At 63.9% G+C, this 19,634-nt stretch overlaps 2 protein-coding genes across 2 annotated transcripts; both read left to right on the top strand.

Moving 5' to 3' along the window:
* Positions 1-4,044: 4,044 nt before the first annotated feature.
* Positions 4,045-7,542, top strand: LOC135986476 (putative uncharacterized protein ENSP00000383309). Its single transcript, XM_065630439.1, has 3 exons — positions 4,045-4,141; positions 6,418-7,155; positions 7,256-7,542. The coding sequence occupies exons 1-3, from the start codon at positions 4,045-4,047 to the stop codon at positions 7,540-7,542; spliced, it is 1,122 nt and encodes a 373-aa protein (XP_065486511.1).
* On the top strand, positions 7,517-19,059 carry KIF3C (kinesin family member 3C). The gene is made up of 8 exons (XM_065631164.1): positions 7,517-8,982; positions 12,827-12,928; positions 13,015-13,137; positions 13,221-13,339; positions 14,861-14,977; positions 15,236-15,344; positions 15,844-16,019; positions 16,893-19,059. Exons 1-8 carry the CDS (start codon positions 7,570-7,572, stop codon positions 16,984-16,986), a joined length of 2,253 nt encoding a protein of 750 aa, XP_065487236.1. The 5' UTR covers positions 7,517-7,569; the 3' UTR covers positions 16,987-19,059.
* Positions 19,060-19,634: the final 575 nt, after the last annotated feature.

A 19,634-nucleotide genomic window follows, 5' to 3' on the forward strand; every position in this document is an offset into this window, starting at 1 on the left:
AGCGTCATGCAGGGACGACGTTCCCCATCGCGGGGACAGGCTTTTCTCCAGGGTGGCTCCAGCCAGCGCCAATGCCAGTGAGTCAACCCTCAAGGAAAAGACTGAGGAATGTCAACCCAACGCTGCCAGCACAGAGACAGTGTCACTGCCCATGTCCCTGTCCCTGTCCCCAGCCCTTTCCTGTCTCTCCTGTCCCCGCAGCAGCACCCGCAGAGGGCCGTGGTCCCCCTGGAGATGGCGGTGCCTCCTGGCTGTGGCAGGACTGTGCCCAGAGGATGGTCATAGAATCACAGAATCATTTCAGTTGGAAGAGACCTTCAGGATCATCGAGTCCACCCGTTCCCCACGCCTGGCACTGCCCCATGTCCCTGAGAACCTCATCTCCGTTTGTCCAACCCCTCCAGGGATGGTGACTCCAGCACTGCCCTGGGCAGCCTGTTCCAATGCCCCACAGCCCTTTGGGGAAGAAATTGTTCCCCAGATCCAACCTCAACCTCCCCTGGTGCAACTCGAGGCCATTTGCTGCTGTCCTATCACTTGCTACTTGGGAGAAGAGGCCAACACAGCACCATTGAGCCCCAGCACAATTTTTCCACTGGCAGCTGGGGCAGGAGGGTTTTGGCAGCCGGGGGAGCTCCCATTGCACCCACAGCTTAGGCAGAGCGGTGGCAGGTCTGGCGGTGGCAGCAAGCTGTGCTGAATGTCACCGGGGCCTGGGGATGAGGGACCATGGGGATGACGAGCAGGAGGAGGTGGAAGCCAAGTGCCATCAGCCCATTCTGCATCCCAGCCAAGTTGTTTGGAGCAGCTCTGAGACACCCTCAGGGTTTGGGGAGGAGGGAGCTGGTGGCACCGCAGCCCTGTGCCGGTGCAGCCAGGGGCTGAGCACCCCCTGCCCGGGGCAGCGGGGCTGTCAGTGCTCGGGGAGCTGCTGCACCGGGGCACGTGGGGCAGGTCCTGGCACGTCCCTGGTGCCTTTTCCCTTGACCACGGCCCTGGCAGAGAGCCGGGGGTGGCCTGGCCACTCCAGTGACAGCGGTGCTGGTGGAGGTGGGATGGGAACCACAGGGCCGCGTGGGTGGTACAGCATCACCACCAGCACTGTCACCGCCTGTCCCTTCCCTCCCGCTTCTGCCCGCTCTGGCCGATGCTGCTGCCCAGCCAGGGACACCCCAGCGACCGGGGCAGAGGGTGGGACGGGCACGGCAAGGTCTGTGTCACCTGCTGCTGCCATCCGTCCTGCTGCCATCCGTCCTGCTGACCGTCTGTCCTGCTGACCATCTGTCCTGCTACCTGTGCGTCCCTGCTGCCATCCATCCTGCTGCCATCTGTCCCGCTGCCATCCGTCCTGCTGACCATCTGTCCTGCTACCTGTGCATCCCTGCTGCCTGTCCATCCTTGCTGCCTGTCTGTCCTGCTACCTGTCCATCCCTGCTGTCCGTCCTGCTGCTTGTCCGTCCTGCTGCCATCCATCCCTGCTGCCCGTCTGTCCGTGTTGTCTGTACGTCCTACTGCCCATCCGTCCCTGCTGCCTGCCCATCCGGCTGCCACCCATCCCTGCTGCCCATCTGTCCCTGCTGTCTGTATGTCCTGCTGCCCGTCCGTCCTGCTGCCACCCGTCCTGTTGCCCGTCTGTCCCTACTGCCCATCTGTCCCTACTGCATGTCTGTCCCTGCTGCCCTGCTGTCACCGTGCCACGGGTGTCGAGCTGGAGGGCTCTCCATCACTGCCACCCCATTGGCACAGCCTTCGGCCTCACCACGAGTGACGCTGGTGTGATTTGTCCCAGGCCACTGCCAGAAACTGTCCCAGCTTGGCCAGGGCTTCCCTCCCGCTCCTCATTAATTCCTTAACGACCCCGGCCCACGGCTGTGTCAAGCTGACCCCCGGCCCCAGAGGCCCCCTCACCTCGGGGCTGCCCCATGACGGAGGGTGTCAGATGTGCCAGCACCTGGGCGGTTCCTGGGGCCGCAGCCCCCTCGGCTCCCCCGGCCACCCACAGGGGCTGGGAATTGGCTCATTTGGCGTTTTCCAGCATTTTTTCCAGTGCAGAGCATCTCCTCGGAGCTTGGCTGTGTTTCCATGGGACTGTGGGGGACTCGGGGGGCTGCAGCCCCTTTCCAGCCCATCACATGCCCAGTGCTGGCGCAGTCCCCCCGGCACAGCCAGGGTGAGGGCGAGAGCTGCCTGTGCCGGGGTCCCTGCAGTGCTGGGGTCCCTGCAGTGCTGGGGTCCCTCCTGTGCCGGGGTCCCTGCAGTGCTGGGGTCCCTGTGGTGCAGTGTCCCTGTCACCAGCTGCACGGACAGCCCCCCCCTCACCCCACAGCAGCACTGGGGACCTGGCAGGGGCAGGGCCAGGGGGGCTCGAGAAGCAGCGGGGTGGGAAGAAACCCAAGGGGACACTGTCCCCAGCGTCCCTCCCCACAGCACCCCCGGGGCTGGGGACCACCAGTGGCCAGGACGGGGCAGAGCGAGGGATGTCCAGGGGTGGCACCATGTCCCAGAGATGGCCACGGTGTCCTGGGGGTGGCCACAGTGTCCCAGTGGTGCCAAGATGTCCCAGAGACAGCTGTGGTGTCCCAGAGATGGCCATAGTGTCCCAGGGTCAGTCACAGTGTCCCGGGGGTGGCCGCAATGTTCCAGAGGTGACTGTGCTCTCCCAGGGACAGCCCTGGTGGCCCAGGTGAGACCAGGGTGCTGGCAGTGGTGTCTCAGGGGTGGCCACAGTGTCCCAGAGATGGCTGTGATGTCCCAGGGGTGGCTGCGGTGTCCCAGAGGTGACCATGGTGCCCCAGGGGTGTCAGTGGTGTCCCAGGGTGGCCACGGTGTCCCAGGGGTGGCCATGGCACCCAAACCCAGCCAGGTCTCCAGGGGCTGGGTACAGCCTCTCAGGGGTGTCTGCGTTACCCCCACAGCAGCCACGATGCCCAAGCGGTGGCTGCGATGTCTCGGGGTGGCCGTGGGACATAGGACGGGGAGGAACAGGAAAGCCAAGGCCGTAGGAATCGGGACTCCCCAGCCTCCCATGACTCAGGGCCCCACAATCCACCCACACGCCCTGTCACACACCAATGGCCACACCGTGACACCACTGGCCGTGTCACCAGGACCCACCTGACCAGGGCTGCCCTGGTCCCCAGCCTACACCCTGTCCCCACACATGGGTGGGATGGAGCTGGCGATGGGGTCTCCTGGGGCCCCCATCTGCGCCATATCCCCCATGGAGTGAAGGGCGGGGGGCTCAGGGCTCTGCTCTGGGGGCTGCCGGGGGGCGGGTGGCCCCGTGCCCTGCGGTGTCCCTGCCCGTGTGCCCAGAGCTGGCCCAGGAGGGGCACGATGAGGGGCCACTGTCCCCCAGCCCCACCGCCCTGGGGACAGCCCCAAAGGTCAGCCCTGAGGCCACCGGTCCGGTGCTGACACCTGCGGGCAAGGGAGCCTCCCTACATGTCACCCTGCCCTGCGTGTCACCACATCCCTATGCCACCATGTCCCTATATGTCACCCCATGCTGACATGTCACCCTGTCCCTCTGTGTCACTTTGGCCTTATGTCTTGTCCTGCCTAAATACCTCCCCTTTCCTATGCTTCGCCCCACCCCTACCCATCACTGCAACCCTGTCCCACGGGGGATCTGGGGCAGGGGCAGCATGGCCGGGGCTGCCGGGAGAGCAGGACTATGGTGCCCTTGACCCACCCACCCTGGGGACACCGGGGCTGTGCCACACGCAGAGCTGGGCAGCACTGGGATCCCTGCCGCCAGCGCAGGGATCTGGGAGGGAGCGGGACACGGGGGCTGCAGCTGGGGCAGGACGGTCAGGCCCGTGCGGGCCCCACACGGGGGCTGACCCCCACCCCATGGCCGTGCCCACGGCGTGGGGCACCTGCGGGGCCCCGCGTCAGACCCTGACCCGGGACAGGGCAGGAGCGGAGAGGTGGCCCCGGTGCAGACCCCTGTCCTGCCCCGTGTCATCCCCAGTGCCGTGGGGCAGCCCGCGGGGCAGTGCCGGTGCCACTGGGGGTGAGGGGCAGCGCGGAGCCGGGGCCATGGCGTCCTCGGCCCGCGGGGAGAGCGGCACCGCAGCCCGCTGGGACCCCCACCCCGCCGTGGGGACGGTGCCGCCCGCGCCCACTCTGCAGCCTGGTGGGGGTCAGGCCCAGTCCTGCGGTGCCCTGTCCTCCTCCTCCCGCGCTCGAACCCCCATCTCCCCTCCACAGCCCCCACCATCCCCCATATCCCTCCTCTGTCCCCTCTCCATCCCCCTCTATTGCTTCCTCTATCCCCCTCCACCCTCTCTGTCATGTTCTCCAGCTCCCCGCCTGCATCCCCCTGCACAGACGCCCCCATCCCTCTGCCACCCCTCCGTCCCTCCCTCCGTCGCTGCTGCCCCCCCCTTCCACCCCCCCATCACGCCCTCCACTGTCGCTTCCGCGCTCCGTCCCGCCTCCGCCCCCGCCCACCCTCCCCGTCATGTTCTCCACCCTCCCCCGCACGCCCCCTCCCTTGTGCCCCCATCGCACTCCCATCTCCCCTCCGTCCCTGCTGCACTCCGTTCCACACCCCCCCATCGTGCCCTCCATTGTCGCCTCCACCCCCATCGCTGTGGCTGTGCCTTTGGGGAGGGGACTGTCCCTCCTCCAGAACCTCCTCCTGGAGACAGAGGACTTGGACTGAACCCAGCAATCCTGCGTACGGCAGCAAATACCCTAATTAATTAATTATGGGATAATCTCCGGTTCCGGGGAGCGGGCGGCTGCTGAGACTCGATTAACCACGAGAATGTGTAATCTCCCCCCGAAGCCCCGGCTGCCTCTCCCATAAAGCGCCAGGGATTATTCCCACTGGGCCACAAGCCCATGCGGGGACACGCCAGCCGTGCCGGGGCTGGCAGAGCGACAGGACAGGGGATGGGGACGGGGAGGCCAGGGTCTGCTGCCATGAGGGGCACACACAGCCCTCGGAACACTGCAGGGGTGGCTGGCGAGGGTGATGAGGGTGACACTGCCCTGGCCTGGCAGGAGATGAGGTTGTGAGGAGATGTCCCTGTTCTGGCTGCCAGGACTGAGGAAAGGGCTTTGTCCCTGCGGGGCTGCTGGGGCAGAGCACCTCCCGCTGCCTCTCCTGTCCTCCACACTGCACCCCACGTCCCAACCCTGCATCCCTATCCCATGTCATGTACCCCCATCCCGCATCCTAGTGCTGCATTCTGCATCCACATCCTGTGCCCTCCACCAGGCAGCCCTGTCCTGCGTCCTGTATCACACCCTGCACCGTGCACTCTGCATCCTAGTCCTGCATCCCCACATCCTGGATCCCAGTCCTGCATTCCCACATCTGAATCCTGCATCCCACTTCCTGCACCCCGCATCCCACATCACAATCCTGCATTTTCTACTCTGCATCCTGTGTCCCAATCCTGCATCCCATTCCTGCATTCTCTATCCCACATCCTGCATCTCACATTCCACATCCCAATCGTGCACCCCACTGCTGCACCCTGCATCCTCCATCCCAGTCCTGCATCCCACATCCTGCACCCTGCATCCCAAATAATGTACCCTGAACCCTGCATCCATCCTTCATCCTGCATCCCAGCCCTGCATCCCACATCCTAATCCTGCACCCTGCAGTGCACATCCCAGTCCTGCATCCTGTATCCCAGTTCTGCATCCTTTATCCCACATCCTGCATTCCAATCCTGCATTCTGTATGCTGCATCCTGCAACCCAGTCCTGCATCCTGTATCCTGCATCCCAGTCCTGCATTCTGTATCTTGAATCTCACATCCTAGTCCTGTATCCTGCATCCCAGCCCTGCATTCTGTATCTTGAATCTCACATCCTAGTCCTGTATCCTGCATCCCAGCCCTGCATTCTGTATCTTGAATCTCACATCCTAGTCCTGCATCCTGCATCCCAGTCCTGCATCCTTTATCCTGTATCCTGCATCCCAATCCTGCATTCTGTATCCTGAATACAACATACCATTTCTGTACCCCACATCCCAATCCTGCATCATTTATCCCGCATGCCAATCCTGCATCGCTTATCCCACATGCCAGTCCTGCATTGTTTATCCCGCATCCCAATCCTGCATCGTTTATCCTGCATGCCAATCCTGCATCGTTTATCCCGCATCTCAGTCCTGCATCGTTTATCCCGCATGCCAGTCCTGCATTCTGTGTCCTGAATCTCACATCCTAGTCCTGCACCCCGCATCCCAGTCCTGCATCCTTTATCCTGAATCTCACATCCCAGTCCTGCATTCTGTATCATGAATCTCACATCCTAGTCCTGTATTCTGCATCCCAATCCTGCGTTCTGTATCCTGAATATGACATACCATTTCTGCACCCCACATTCCAACCCTGCACCGTTTATCCCGCATGCCAACCCTGCACCGTTTACCCCGCATGCCAGTCCTGCACCGTTTATCCCGCATGCCAGTCCTGCACCGTTTATCCCGCATGCCAACCCTGCACTGTTTGCCCCGCATGCCAACCCTGCACCGTTTGCCCCGCATGCCAACCCTGCACTGTTTATCCCGCATGCCAACCCTGCACCGTTTACCCCACATGCCAACCCTGCACAGTTTGCCCCGCATGCCAGTCCTGCACCGTTTATCCCGCATGCCAACCCTGCACCGTCTGCCCCGCACGCCAACCCTGCACCGTTTATCCCGCATGCCAACCCTGCACCGTTTATCCCGCATGCCAGCCCTGCACCGTTCATCCCGCATGCCAGTCCTGCACCGTTTGCCCCGCACGCCAACCCTGCACCGTTTATCCCGCATGCCAACCCTGCACCGTTTATCCCGCATGCCAGCCCTGCACCGTTTACCCCGCATGCCAGCCCTGCACCGATTGCCCCGCACGCCAGTCCTGCACCGTTTGCCCCGCACGCCAACCCTGCACCGTTTATCCCGCATGCCAACCCTGCAGCGTTTATCCCGCATGCCAGCCCTGCACCGTTTATCCCACATGCCAGCCCTGCACCATTTCTCCCGCATGCCAGTCCTGCACCGTCTGCCCCGCATGCCAACCCTGCACCGTTTATCCCGCATGCCAACCCTGCACCGTTTATCCCGCATGCCAACCCTGCACCGTCTGCCCCACATGCCAACCCTGCACCGTCTGCCCCACATGCCAACCCTGCACCGTTTGCCCCGCATGCCAACCCTGCAGCGTTTATCCCGCACGCCAGCCCTGCATTCTGCGTCCTGCACCCCCGCCCGCCGCCCGGGCCGCTCCGCCCGCAGCGCAGCACAAAGGCCGGAGGACGGACTACAGCTCCCGGCGTGCCCGGGGCCGGGCCGGCAGCGCCCCGCCCGCGCCCCGCCCGCGCCTGTGCGTGCGTGCAGCGAACCCGCCGCGCCCGCCGCCCCCGTCCCCGCACCGGGCGGGCCGCAGCGGCCGCGCTGCCATGAGCCAGCGCCCGGCGGGGCCGCCCCGCCGCCCCCCGGCCCCCCGCAGCCTCCGCCCCGCCCGCGGCCGCCGCCCGGCCCCGCGCCCGGCCCGGGCGCTGCAGCGGGGGCGGCGCGGCTGAGCGCCCCCCGCCCCGCCCGGCGCCGCCATGGCCGGGAAGCCCCGCGGCGGCTGCGAGGCGCTGCGGGTGGTGGCCCGCTGCCGGCCCATGAGCAGGAAGGAGGAGGCCGCGGGCTACGAGCGCGTCCTGGAGCTGGACGTGAAGCTGGGCCAGGTGAGCATCCGCAACCCGCGCGCCGCGCCCGGAGAGCTGCCCAAGACCTTCACCTTCGACGCCGTCTACGACGCCAGCTCCAAGCAGGCGGATCTGTACGACGAGACGGTGCGGCCGCTGATCGACTCGGTGCTGCAGGGCTTCAACGGCACCATCTTCGCCTACGGCCAGACCGGCACCGGGAAGACCTACACCATGCAGGGGGCCTGGGCGGAGCCGGAGAAACGGGGCATCATCCCCAGCTCCTTCGAGCACATCTTCACCCACATCTCCCGCTCGCAGAACCAGCAGTACCTGGTGAGGGCCTCGTACCTGGAGATCTACCAGGAGGAGATCAGGGACCTCCTCGCCAAGGACCAGAGCAAGAAGCTGGAGCTGAAGGAGAACCCCGACACGGGGGTGTACATCAAGGACCTCTCCTCCTTCGTGACCAAGAACGTCAAGGAGATCGAGCACGTGATGAACCTGGGGAGCCAGACGCGCTCCGTGGGCAGCACCAACATGAACGAGCACAGCTCCCGCTCCCACGCCATCTTCCTCATCACCATCGAGTGCAGCGAGACGGGGCCGGACGGCGAGGAGCACATCCGCGTGGGCAAGCTCAATCTGGTGGACCTGGCCGGGAGCGAGCGCCAGAGCAAAATGGGCGCCCACGGAGAGCGGCCCAAGGAAGCGTCCAAGATCAACCTCTCCCTCTCTGCCCTGGGCAACGTCATCTCCGCCCTCGTAGACGGCAAGAGCACACACATCCCCTACCGGGACTCCAAGCTCACCCGCCTGCTGCAGGACTCCCTCGGTGGCAACGCCAAGACAATCATGGTGGCCACCTTGGGCCCGGCCTCTCACAGCTACGAGGAGAGCCTCTCCACCCTCAGGTTCGCCAACAGGGCCAAGAACATCAAGAACAAGCCCCGGGTGAACGAGGACCCCAAGGACACTTTGCTGCGCGAGTTTCAGGAGGAGATAGTCCGGCTGAAAGCCCAGCTGGAGAAACGCGGCATGCTGGGGAAGAAGAGGAGAAGGAGCAGCCGGAGGAAGAAAGCGGCAGATGGAGAAAGTGCCACGGAGAACGAAGGGGAGGATGACAACGAGGAAGGCCTGGAGAAGAACATGGAGAATTACTTGAAGGAGCAGAAGGAGAGGCTGGAAGAGGAGAAGGCCGCTATCCAGGATGACCACAGCCTGGTGAGCGAGGAGAAGCAGAAGCTGCTGCAGGAGAAGGAGAAGATGATAGAGGATCTGCGCAAGGAGCAGGAGGCCACAGAGCTGCTGGCCACCAAGTACAAGGTACCTGTCACCCCGCGCCGTTGCGAGCGATGCTGGGGGAAGGTCTGCTTTGCCTCCAGCCCCTCGCGGGGGGCTTGGATGGGTCCCAAACGGGGTGTCCAAGCAGGGTGGGCTCCCCAGCGACGTGCCCAAGCAGGGTGTCCGGGGCAGCCCCCTGTGGCTGGGGCTGCCCTCAGTCGGGGCCCCGCGTGGGGACCTCGTGTGGGAGCTCCCGGGGGCGCGGGGGGGCCAGGGCTGTGGGGAGCGGGTCACTGGTGGCACGAGCGTGCCGTGCTCAGCCCCTGTGGCCTCAGCACAACAAAGCAGCTCGCGGCGGGGAGGGGAGTGATGCTGCAGATTCGTCCCCGGTGGCCCTGGGAACACGCCCAGGGCTGGGGTTGGGGACACGGCACTGCCATCCCCCGCTGTCCCCCGCCTGCTCCCCGGTCCTGTCCAGCCCCATGGGCAGTGCCTGACAGCGCTGCAGGGACCCCCGTGTGCCCCCCCACCTCAAATCCTTCTGGGCACCCCCAAGCCGGAGCAGGGTGGGTGGGCGCACATCTCCAACACCCTCTGAGGGATGCTCGGGGATGTGGGGCTGAGTGTGAGGGGCTGGGGCGGCCCCAGCCCAGCCCCTGCAGCCGTGCTGGGGGTCCGGGGCTGCACCACTGCCCCCCAGCCCTGCTCCTGTCCCCGCCTAGGCTGAGGGGTCCTGGCCCCATGGCAGTGGGGACGGAACCCAGGCACCCTGACAACCATGTCCCGCTTGGGCACAGCCCCTCCATCGCTGCCGGGATGTGGTGGCCGGGCTGGGGACCTGGCACGGAGCCTCCAGGGGACACGCCGGGGGTGTCAGTCCCTGCCTGGGGATTCAGGGGCTGAGCAGGGGCTGCGTTCAGACCCTCCTCCATGGCCAGAGCCGTGCTGGCTGCAGCCCCAGGGACACACGGCCGTGCCCAGGGACACACGGCAGTGCGCAGGGACACACGGCAGTGCGCAGGGACACACGGCAGTGCACAGGGACACACGGCAGTGCGCAGGGACGCATGACAGTGCCCGGGGACACACGGCCATGCCCAAGGATGCATGATCACGCCCAGGGATGCGTGGCCTGGATGCCTGCACAGACGCCTGGGCTCACAGTGCGACGTGCCGTTGAGGCAGAGCTGTGGGGGGGACACCGGTTGCTGTCTGGCCTGACGGCTGTCCCACGACAGCTGTCCCACGACGGCTGTCCCACGATGGCTGTCCCATGACGGATGTCCCCTGGGGTGTCCCGGCAGAGCAGGATGCTCGGCGCAGGGGTGGGCTCCCCACAGCCGGTCTGCCGCCGCGGTGCAGTGCAGGTTGTCACTGGCAGCTGTCCTGCGCGGTGTCCTCGTCCGGCACGGTGCAGCTGGGCTGGCTCGGGGCCACCGCGTGTCCCGTAACTGCTGAGTAACAAGGCAGGGCTGGAGGTGAGATGACGCCGTGTCCCCTTCGGTGGCCTTCAGAGCCACCCTGCGCAGCAGGACCGTAGGGTGCGGTATAGTCACACCAGCGAGGTATCACCCTGGGGGCAAAAATCCCCCCCCGTGCCAGTGATGTGGGGCAGAGCCAGCTGTGATTGTCACCCCAGGCACTGCCAGGGCCCTGCCCAGGGGACATCGTGGGGGGCACGAGGTGGCCTCCCCGGTGCCCAGGGGCAGCTCTGCCACACGGCGTGGCCCGGCAAGCAGGCACCGGTGTCAAAAGAGCCTCATGTCCTGCTCACACGTTTGATGTCTCTGTAGTGACCACGGCACAGGTGGCCGCAGTGACCGGGGGGACACGGGGTGCCCCACGCATGAGTGACATGCTGGGCCCCGTCTTGCTGTCACACTGGTGGACGTGGGCGCGGCCTCTGCCGTGTGGCACTGCCACGGCCCGGTCTCACCGTCCGGCTGGGATACCGGGGGACATTGAGCCCCCTGACAGATGTGCACCTTGGCGCCCAGATGTGCAGCAGGCAGGATGCGGCGGAGCCTCTGCCCCAGCGCTGGGTGCGGCCCCTCGCCCGACGGCTCCGCCAGCTGCCGGGGCCGGGGTCAGCGGCTGGGGAGGAGCTGGGGGAGTTATCTGGGTGCCGGAAATGAGTTCCCGTGAGAGGCTTAACCTTCCATCCGTGCCAGTGCTGAAGGAGATCGGGACTCGTCTTCGTTAGAGGGAACGAGTGCTCGGGCAGGGGGAGATCGGCACTGCTGAGAAACCCCTTGATCCTGGGGTGACGGCGGCAGCCGGCGGGGACCTGCGGGGAGGGGACAGCACCCTGCCCGGGCCCAGCACCGCCCCTGCGCCCGCCCGGCCCCCCCGCCCCAGCAGGGTGTGGGGGACATTTGCCATCACAGCGTGTGACTGGGACCAAGAGCCGGCTTTGGAAGAGGGGGTGTGAAGGGCGTGGAGCACCCCAGTGCCCCCAGTCCGGCCGCTCTGGGGCGCCCTGGCAGGAGAGGGGACGGCACGGGGCTGGGGGGGCCGCCCTCGGGGGTCTCAGCCCTCCTGGCAACCCGGTGGCTTCCCGGCAGGACCCTCGGCCAGCGGCACCCGGCCGAAGGAAACAGGACCGGGAGGGAGGGACCCCTGTGTTGGGCCTGGGTGTGCAGGGGGGCTGGATGGGGCACTCGTGGGGGGTGCGCCCTGTGGCACTGGGGGGGAGCTTTGCTTGTGGGGTCTTTGATCTGGGGGTGCAGGGGGACCCCGAGGGCACACACCCGCGGGGGAGAGCAGGCACTTGCTGGCGTGTGAGGGTCAGCGGCTGGTGGGGACACCCCGGGGACGGTGACGGGTGGTGCTGCCGCAGGCGCTGTCTGGGATATTAATTTTTAAAGCCACGTGCAGTGATGCGGGGACGTCTGGATTCGTCCCTGCTCGTGCCCCCGAGCGCCCCTGTCCTCCCCTTCCGCCGGTGCCAGCCACGCCATCCCACTGACACCCCGACATGGGACATGGCTACAGGCGGGCACAGGGGTGCACACATGTCCTGCACGGGTGTGCACACACGGTGCATGGTGTGCTCACCTCTTGCATGTGTGTGCACAGACACCCAGCCTGTGTGCACAGACACCCAGCCTATGTGCACACACCAGCACGTGTGTGCGTGTATTCAGTGTGTGCACACACCTGGCATGCGTGTGTGCGTGTATTCAGTGTGTGCACACACCTGGCATGCATGTGCACATGTATTCAGTGTGTGCACACACCTGGCATGCGTGCGCCTGTGTATTCAGTGTGTGCACACACCAGCACACGTGTGTGCGTGTATTCATTGTGTGCACACACTGGCACACGTGTGCACATCTCTGTGCACACCCACAGGCATGCATGCATGTGCTAATGTGTGTGTGCATAGGGAGCGCACACCTGAGTGTGCTCGCATGTGTGTGCACCGGGGCTGTACACAAGCGTGTGTGTGCACGGCGGAAGGGAGAGCAGACAGAACCCCCCAGTTCAGCGCGGTTGGGCCGGGGCCGGTCCCCCCGTGGCGCAGCTGCTGCACATCCGCGCGTCCCGCGGGCTCGCAGCTGTGCGGAAGGAAGCGGGACCCCAAGCAGCCTGGGCTCCGTGCCACCGGCCTGTGCCACGTCCCCGCGGAGGGGACACGGCACCTGCTCCCCCCACTCCAGCCTCCCCTGCTGTGCCCGGCGGTGCCAAACCAGCCCTGAGCCGGTGGGTGTCCCTGTCCCGCCGCCGCCAGCTGGGACCACAGCACGTGCCACACCAAAGCTCCCACCTCCCCGAAAGTGGGGGTGAGGACAGGGTGCCCCGGCCAGGGACCAGGGACGGGGTGACACCTGGGACAAATGCCATGGGGCCGTGCTCTGGCCCCCACCCCGCTCTGCCCCCCCAGGCGATGGAGAGCAAGCTGCTCATCGGCGGCAGGACCATTGTGGACCACACCAACGAGCAGCAGAAGATGCTGGAGCTGAAGCGGCAGGAGATAGCCGAGCAGGTAATGGCGTGGGGGCCTGGGTGACGGGGATGTCCCAGGGGGCCGGTCCCCCCTCCCCACTCTGAGTGTTTCCCCCCGTGCTGCAGAAACGCCGGGAGCGGGAGATGCAGCAGGAGATGATGCTGCGGGACGAGGAGACCATGGAGCTGCGGGAGACCTTCACGTCCCTGCAGCAGGAGGTGGAGATCAAAACCAAAAAGCTGAAGAAGGTGAGAGTGTGGCAGGGGGACACAACCGTCCCTGCGGCCCCCTGAGCCCCCGCAGCCCCCGGGACACTGCTCCTCTCTCCCAGCTGTACGCCAAGCTGCAGGCGGTGAAAGCGGAGATCCAGGACCAGCACGATGAGTACATCCGCGTGCGGCAGGACCTGGAGGAGGCGCAGAATGAGCAGACGCGGGAGCTGAAGCTCAAGTAGGTGCTCGTGCATCCTCCGTGCCCCGGTGCAGCCGTGCAGGGGTGCGCGGGGCAGGACTGGGGTGCGCAGAGCAGGACTGGGGTGCACAGAGCAAAGCCAGAGTGCACAGGGCAGAGTGGGGGTGCACAGAGCAAAGCCGGAGTGCACAGGGCAAAGCTGGGGTGCACAGAGCAGAGCGGGGGTGCACAGGGCAGAGCTGGGGTGCACAGAGCAAAGCTGGGGTGTGGGGGGCAGAGCTGGGGTGCACAGGGCAGAGCTGGGGTGCACAGAGCAAAGCCGGAGTGCACAGGGCAGAGCGGGGGTGCACAGGGCAGAGCGGGGGTGCACAGAGCAAAGCTGGGGTGTGGGGGGCAGAGCTGGGGTGCACAGGGCAGAGCTGGGGTGCACAGGGCAGAGTGGGGGTGCACAGAGCAAAGCTGGGGTGTGGGGGGCAGAGCTGGGGTGCACAGGGCAGAGCTGGGTGCACAGAGCGATCTGGGGGTGCACAGAGCAGCGCTGGGGTGTGCAGCTGGAGGGAGCGATACGCCTGCTGACAGGGACAGCTGAGCGCTTCCTACCCCGTCAGCGGTAGCAGAAGGTGTAAGACATACTTAAACCCGTTGAGCTGGGTGAATTGCATGCAAGAATATTAAAAGGTTGCTAAGAAAGGAGAAAAAGCAGAAAATACACAAGCAGAAATGAGAGCGCAGCAGCAGCGCGGCTGTGACTGAGTGACGGGATGTGACGGTGGGAGCTGGAGTTCAGTGTCCCCGCAGGGCATGGGGACACCTGCCCCGTCCCCGACACTGTCGGCAGAGGGAAAGCAGCTTGGGGGGGACTCGGGGTGGCCCCCAGCGCTGCAGGAGCTGCTGGCACGACGGTGGCACCCGGCAAAGCAGGGCAGCGTTTGCCTCCAGCAGCGCTGGTCCAGCCCCTCAGTGAGTTTGGTTTCGCTTTGAGCAATGATCGTATTCAATGTCTTTAAAAAACCCCACCCAGACAAATATATATATATATGTGTATATATATATTAACATGTTCAAGGTAAAATATTTATACTTTTACTAGAAAGAAAATTTTGCTAACTGTCCTTTCAAGCACAATTCCAACCTTTTAAAAGCTGGTAACTCCGTGAAGCAACTCATTGACTCGGAACGATTTTCTGCAGCTGCTCAATTTGCCCCCAAAAATGTGGAAAAAAAGAGACTCCCTTCGGGTCTGTTTTGCATCATTGAGTTTTTCTTTTTTTTCTGGTCGGGCAGCTGGGGGAGCAGCGGGTCTGGAGGCTGGCAGAGCTGCCCGAGCCTTCGCTCCGCTCCTCACCATCCCCTGCCCTCTCTCTCCGCCCTCTGTTGGCCGCATTTTGCTTCAACTGCTCCATTTCTGTCCTGTCTCCATCTTCTGGATGTTTTCCCGTTTCCCTGTCTCCCTCTCTTTCTGACATCCCTTTCCTCTCCCTTTCCGACCTGTTTTCTGTCACTTGTCACATTAACTCCCTCCTCTCCTGCTCTGTCTCTCTTGGCCACTCACTCACTCAGGTACTTGATCATTGAGAACTTCATCCCACCAGAAGAGAAGAACAAGATCATGAACCGCCTGTACTTCGATGGTGAGGAGGACCAGTGGAAGTTCCAGCCGCTGGTGCCCACCGGAGGGTACGTCCCTGTCCCCGATCCGCGCTCTGCCCGGCGCTGCTGCCTGTGGGGCAGGGATGTCCCCGGGGCTGGGGGGACATCAGGGGTCCTGGGATGGTTGCAGGTGCCTACAGGTGGAAATCATCTCCAAGCCAAGCCCCAGCAGGAAGGGCCACCCTTCCCTCACTGTAGATGAGCTCCGTTCATCACTGTTTGGACACGTTTTCAGTAGGGATTGATGTTCTCTAATGTATGTTCCCCTTTTAATTTATTTTGCAGAAACAGCAACCAGATGAAGAAGCGGCCTACCTCCGCGGTGGGGTACAAGAGACCCATCAGCCAATATGCCCGCGTGGCCATGGCCATGGGGTCTCATCCTCGGTACCGGGTATGTGAGGGGGCACCAGTGCGTGCTGGGGGACAAGAAGTCATTGCGTAAATGGGAGGGGTGGACGGATGGATGGGTGGGTGGGTGGGTGGATGAACAGTGGAAGAGGAAATGGAATAAACAAGCGGCTGCTGATTTGAGATAGGACAGATCAAGCTGCCAGCTCTATCCTCCCACGTGGCAGGATGGGTGGCCGTGCTCTCAGCTGGTCCTTGAGCTGCTGCCCAGCAGCTCTGGAGCTCCAGCTGCTGGAAGGGACGGGGCCGTGCAGCCCTGCCCGCTGACGCAGCCCCAGGACGCACCAGCAGAGCCTGCGCAGAGCAGGGACCCGGGCTGCAGTTTGGAGCCCGCCCTGCGGCTGCGGCAGCCAGAGGAGGGTCCCGCTCCCTGGCGTGCCCATCACCTTCTCTTGGCAGCGTGGACTTGCCGGAGCTGGTGCCGTGTTCCGCCACACGGTGACTCCCCGTGGTGGCTTTCTCTTTGCCCTGTCCCGCTGCAGGCTGAGAACATCATGTTCTTGGAGCTGGACCTCTCCCCTCCGGCCATCTTTGAGTTTGAGCGGAGCAGGGACCCGGCGGAGCAGGACCCCCGGGCTCTCCACCTGGAGAGGCTGATGCACCTGGACAGTCTCCTGGAGCGGCCGGCGGCCTCCCGGGTGAGGAAGTCTCGCTCCTGGTGAGTGCCGGCGGGCGGGGGACGCGGGGGCTGCGGCACGGCCGGGGCGCGCCGGGCAGGGCGCTGTGGGCTCGGGGCACGTGGAGGAGCTGCAGCAAGGCCCCCGTTCCTTCTGCAGGTGGAACTGGCCATGAGTTGTTGGGGTGTGATGTATTTTAAAGTACGGCTGACCTTGCTTTGATGACGGTTGTTGGATGCGTATTAAAAATAGGGCGTTGTGTATCAGCATATACACCTCAGCACAGGACACACATGGAGCTGCTGGAGAGGGGCCAGAGGAGCCCCAGGAATGACCTGAGACTGGAACAGCTCTGCTGGGAGGACGGGCTGAGAGAGCTGGGGGGTTCAGCTGGGGAAGAGAAGCTCTGGGAAGACCTTAGTGCGGCCTTTCTGGACTTCAAAGGGGCCCATAAGAAAGATGGGGACAGACTTTTGAGCAGGGCCTGTTGCGATAGGACAAGGGGTGATGGTTTTAAATGAAAGGAGGGAGATTCAGGCCGGACATGAGGAAGAAATTGTTTGTGCTGAGGGTGGTGAGAGCCCGGCCCAGGTTGGCCAGAGAGGTGGTGGCTGAACCATCCCTGGAGACATCCCAGGCCAGGCTGGACGGGGCTCTGAGCAACCTGAGCTGGTGCAGATGTCCCTGCTCATGGCAGGGGGGCACTGGGGAGCTGGGGAGGGCCCTTCCCACACAGGCCATCATGCGATTCGATGATATAGACATCCCAGATGGTGAGACCCGAGGTATCGTCCTGCCCAGTGCTGGGCGTCCTTCGGTGCTGCCCGTGTAGGTGACTGAGACATCAGGTGGATTTTGGGGAAAGGGGGAGGCAGGGGAAGGAGAAGGAAACAAATTTTTCTGTCCCACTCCAGGTGCCAGACGCCGCGGTCGCTGCCGTCCTCAGCCACGCATGTGTCCCTCACCGCCAGCTCCCCGCGCGCCACCACGACGCCAGCTCAGGAGTGACATCCCGGAGCCCCTTGCTCCCCCCGGCCCCGCACCGAGGCCCGTGCCCCCCGACGGCCCAGGACGGGGCCCCAGCCGGCAGCATCTCCACTGGTCCCAGTTCGTCTTTGTCTTCAGCTACTTTGTGTGCTCGTGTGTTTGTGTGAGACGCTCACGAACAGCCCCCGGGGCGAGGGGAGCTGCCCCCACTTCCTTCTGCCCCCTCCTCCCCCATCCGGATCTGTCACTTTATTTATTTAACGTATTTATTTATGGAGTGGTTGATGCGCCGAGGCAGGAGGCGCCTTGGGACTGGAGGACACCCAAAACTGGCAGCGGGCACCACGCCGACCGCGCCTCGGGGACACTGGGCTCCCCGCCACCCCCGGGCCACCGCCGCAGCCCCCGCGCGTGGCTGGGACATGGGGACACTGCCGGGGCGGTCACCGCTCGCCATCGCACCCCGCAGAGCCTGCGGGGAGGGCATGGGCCCTTCTCTGGTGGCTTTGGCAGGAGGTGAGGCTGCCCTGGCCACCAGTGCTGCGATTCCAGGGAGTTTGGTGATTTCTACAAGGATCTGGGGACTTCGCGGTGGCAGCTCCTCGCGCTGGGCTTGTGAGAGGCCCAGAGGGACTCTCCAGCACTGGTGGCAGCAATGACATCTCATTGACTTCTGGGCATGGCTGGCACTCCAGGAACGCTGGTTCCATCCACAGAGAGGACTTGCAGATTAACCAAACCACGTCAGTCCCGGTGGTGCCAGGACTTTGTCCACCTGTGCCACGCTCTGGAGATGGCCAGCCCTGTCCCATTGCCTGACACCCAGCTCGCTCCTGTCCCTATGTGGGTGTTTAACTCCTTACAGCAAGCACAGGAGATGGAAATCTCCATCCCCTCGCAAAGACACCCAGAGTCTGGGGGCGATGCTACCTAAGAGAACCCAGAGGTGAGAGTCTCCACCATCCTGGCAAGTGAAGGCAACGGAGAAATGCAGGACAAGATGGAAGAAGAAATACTGAGCCAGTGTTTGAAGCTGTGAAGTTTTTAACGCTCTAGTGCAATGATGGCGATGCCTGGAGCAGCGATGTCAGCGTCGCTCTCCTCTGGGCTGGCTTGTACCACATGGAGGTCACCTCAGAGTTGGGAGAACTTTCCTGGTGATTGCGTGGGTCGTGGAGGGATAGACGTAAAACAAGTCATGGATAAGGGGACAAGCCACAAGGCCATGCTGGCGATCTGAAACCCATCCCAGGCAGCAGCACACACAGGTGCCAGGACATGGCTCGGGGCTCCTGAGAGGCTCAGCTTTCAGCAACTGGGTTGAGGGCAGGTGGGTCCTTGCTGAAGCCCATCCCTGGCAGGGCCAGGCCAGCAGCTGTGCTTTCCCTGGGATGGTTTCCAGATGTGCGGAGGTGGGCAAGATCCATTTGTTTGACAAGATCCTAATGAATGAGGGAGAGACCTCCAGGTTGATGTGGGAGGATACGGGTCCTCAAAGGGACGTACTCTGAGGCCAGGCCCTGGGCAGGCAGGTCGGAGAAGATTGCAGGTAGGGACTGTGTCTTGGGGTGATGGAGAGAGTCACTGCTCACCCCGATGGCTCCTGCATGCAGGACCTGCCGGGAGGGAGAGGGAACGAGGCACAGACACGGAGCAGAACCATAGAATCATAACATAGTTTGGGTTGGATGGGACCTTCAGAGGTCATCTAGCTCAACCCCCCTGCAATGAGCAGGGACATCTTCAACTAGCCCTTCAACTAGAAGCGTCACTTGGGTCTACTTGAGAGCTGTGCAGGTCCCACCAAACAGGAGTGACCCCCGGCACGCTGGGGCGTCCGCAGCCCTTCCTGCCGTCTCCCAACCCATCTCCTGCTCTGGCCCCTCCCCACCCCCAGTAACATCGTCCTGCGTTGTGTTCCTGATCGTTGCCCTCTGCCACCACCTTCCCCTCCCCACCAGTGCCCTGTGACGCCGTCTGCCCCTCGAAGGCCATGTCCCCGTGTCCTGACGCAGCAGCTGGCGGGCAGGCGGTGTTGGGAAGCCGTCCATCGCTCCCCGGCCGAGCTCATTCCGCAGGGGGGAATTTGGGGGAATGAGGGGGCGCAGGAGGGTGTGTAGGAGCCGGAGATGGGTCCCTTCACGGCTGGGGGGCAGCTCCTGCCCGCAGGTACCACCGAGCCGCGGTTGTCCGTGCGCATCCCCTGAGCGAGCTGGCTGCCCTGTGAAACCCGCGGGGTGAGAGACCCTGTTCCTTATTTCATTTTCAGGGGAGCATCTGGGAACCCAGATCAGGAAGCACAGACCCCGGAGAGGGGACAAGCTGTCTGCCAGGCAGCCTGCAGGAATATATTTTCCTCCTTTCCTTGTTTTTTAATTGCCCCGAGTTCATCTTCAGCCGAATCAGCGGCTCGTGGAGCCCTGAGACAGTGAAACAGTGACAAAGTCTCTTTCACCACTTTCTCTACCCAGGGCATGTGAGGCAAAGCTCAAGAGCTGATGGTGTCCGGTGCCAGGGTTGGGTTAGTGGTTGGACTCGATGATCTTGAGGGTCCCTTCCAATCTAATTGATTCTGCTTCCAACATCCCAGCGCCGCTCGTGTCGCGTCTGTGGCGGGTCCGGCACCCGCTCCGTCCCTGCACCGCCACCGCCACCGCCCGCCTCGCAGC

The sequence above is a fragment of the Caloenas nicobarica genome, chromosome 3, assembly GCF_036013445.1.
Source record: "Caloenas nicobarica isolate bCalNic1 chromosome 3, bCalNic1.hap1, whole genome shotgun sequence".
In the NCBI taxonomy this organism is placed as follows: Eukaryota; Metazoa; Chordata; class Aves; order Columbiformes; family Columbidae; genus Caloenas; species Caloenas nicobarica.

Coding starts and splice junctions, on each gene's coding strand:
- LOC135986476 (XM_065630439.1), top strand. CDS start 4,045: ATGGCGTCCTCGGCCCGCGGGGAGAGCGGCACCGCAGCCCGCTGGGAC. Junction 4,142..6,417: donor CGCGCCCACTCTGCAGCCTG/GTGGGGGTCAGG, acceptor CCCGCATGCCAG/TCCTGCACCGTTTATCCCGC. Junction 7,156..7,255: donor CCACATGCCAACCCTGCACC/GTTTGCCCCGCA, acceptor CTCCGCCCGCAG/CGCAGCACAAAGGCCGGAGG.
- KIF3C (XM_065631164.1), top strand. CDS start 7,570: ATGGCCGGGAAGCCCCGCGGCGGCTGCGAGGCGCTGCGGGTGGTGGCC. Junction 12,929..13,014: donor GGCAGGAGATAGCCGAGCAG/GTAATGGCGTGG, acceptor CCCGTGCTGCAG/AAACGCCGGGAGCGGGAGAT. Junction 14,978..15,235: donor CCGCTGGTGCCCACCGGAGG/GTACGTCCCTGT, acceptor TTTATTTTGCAG/AAACAGCAACCAGATGAAGA.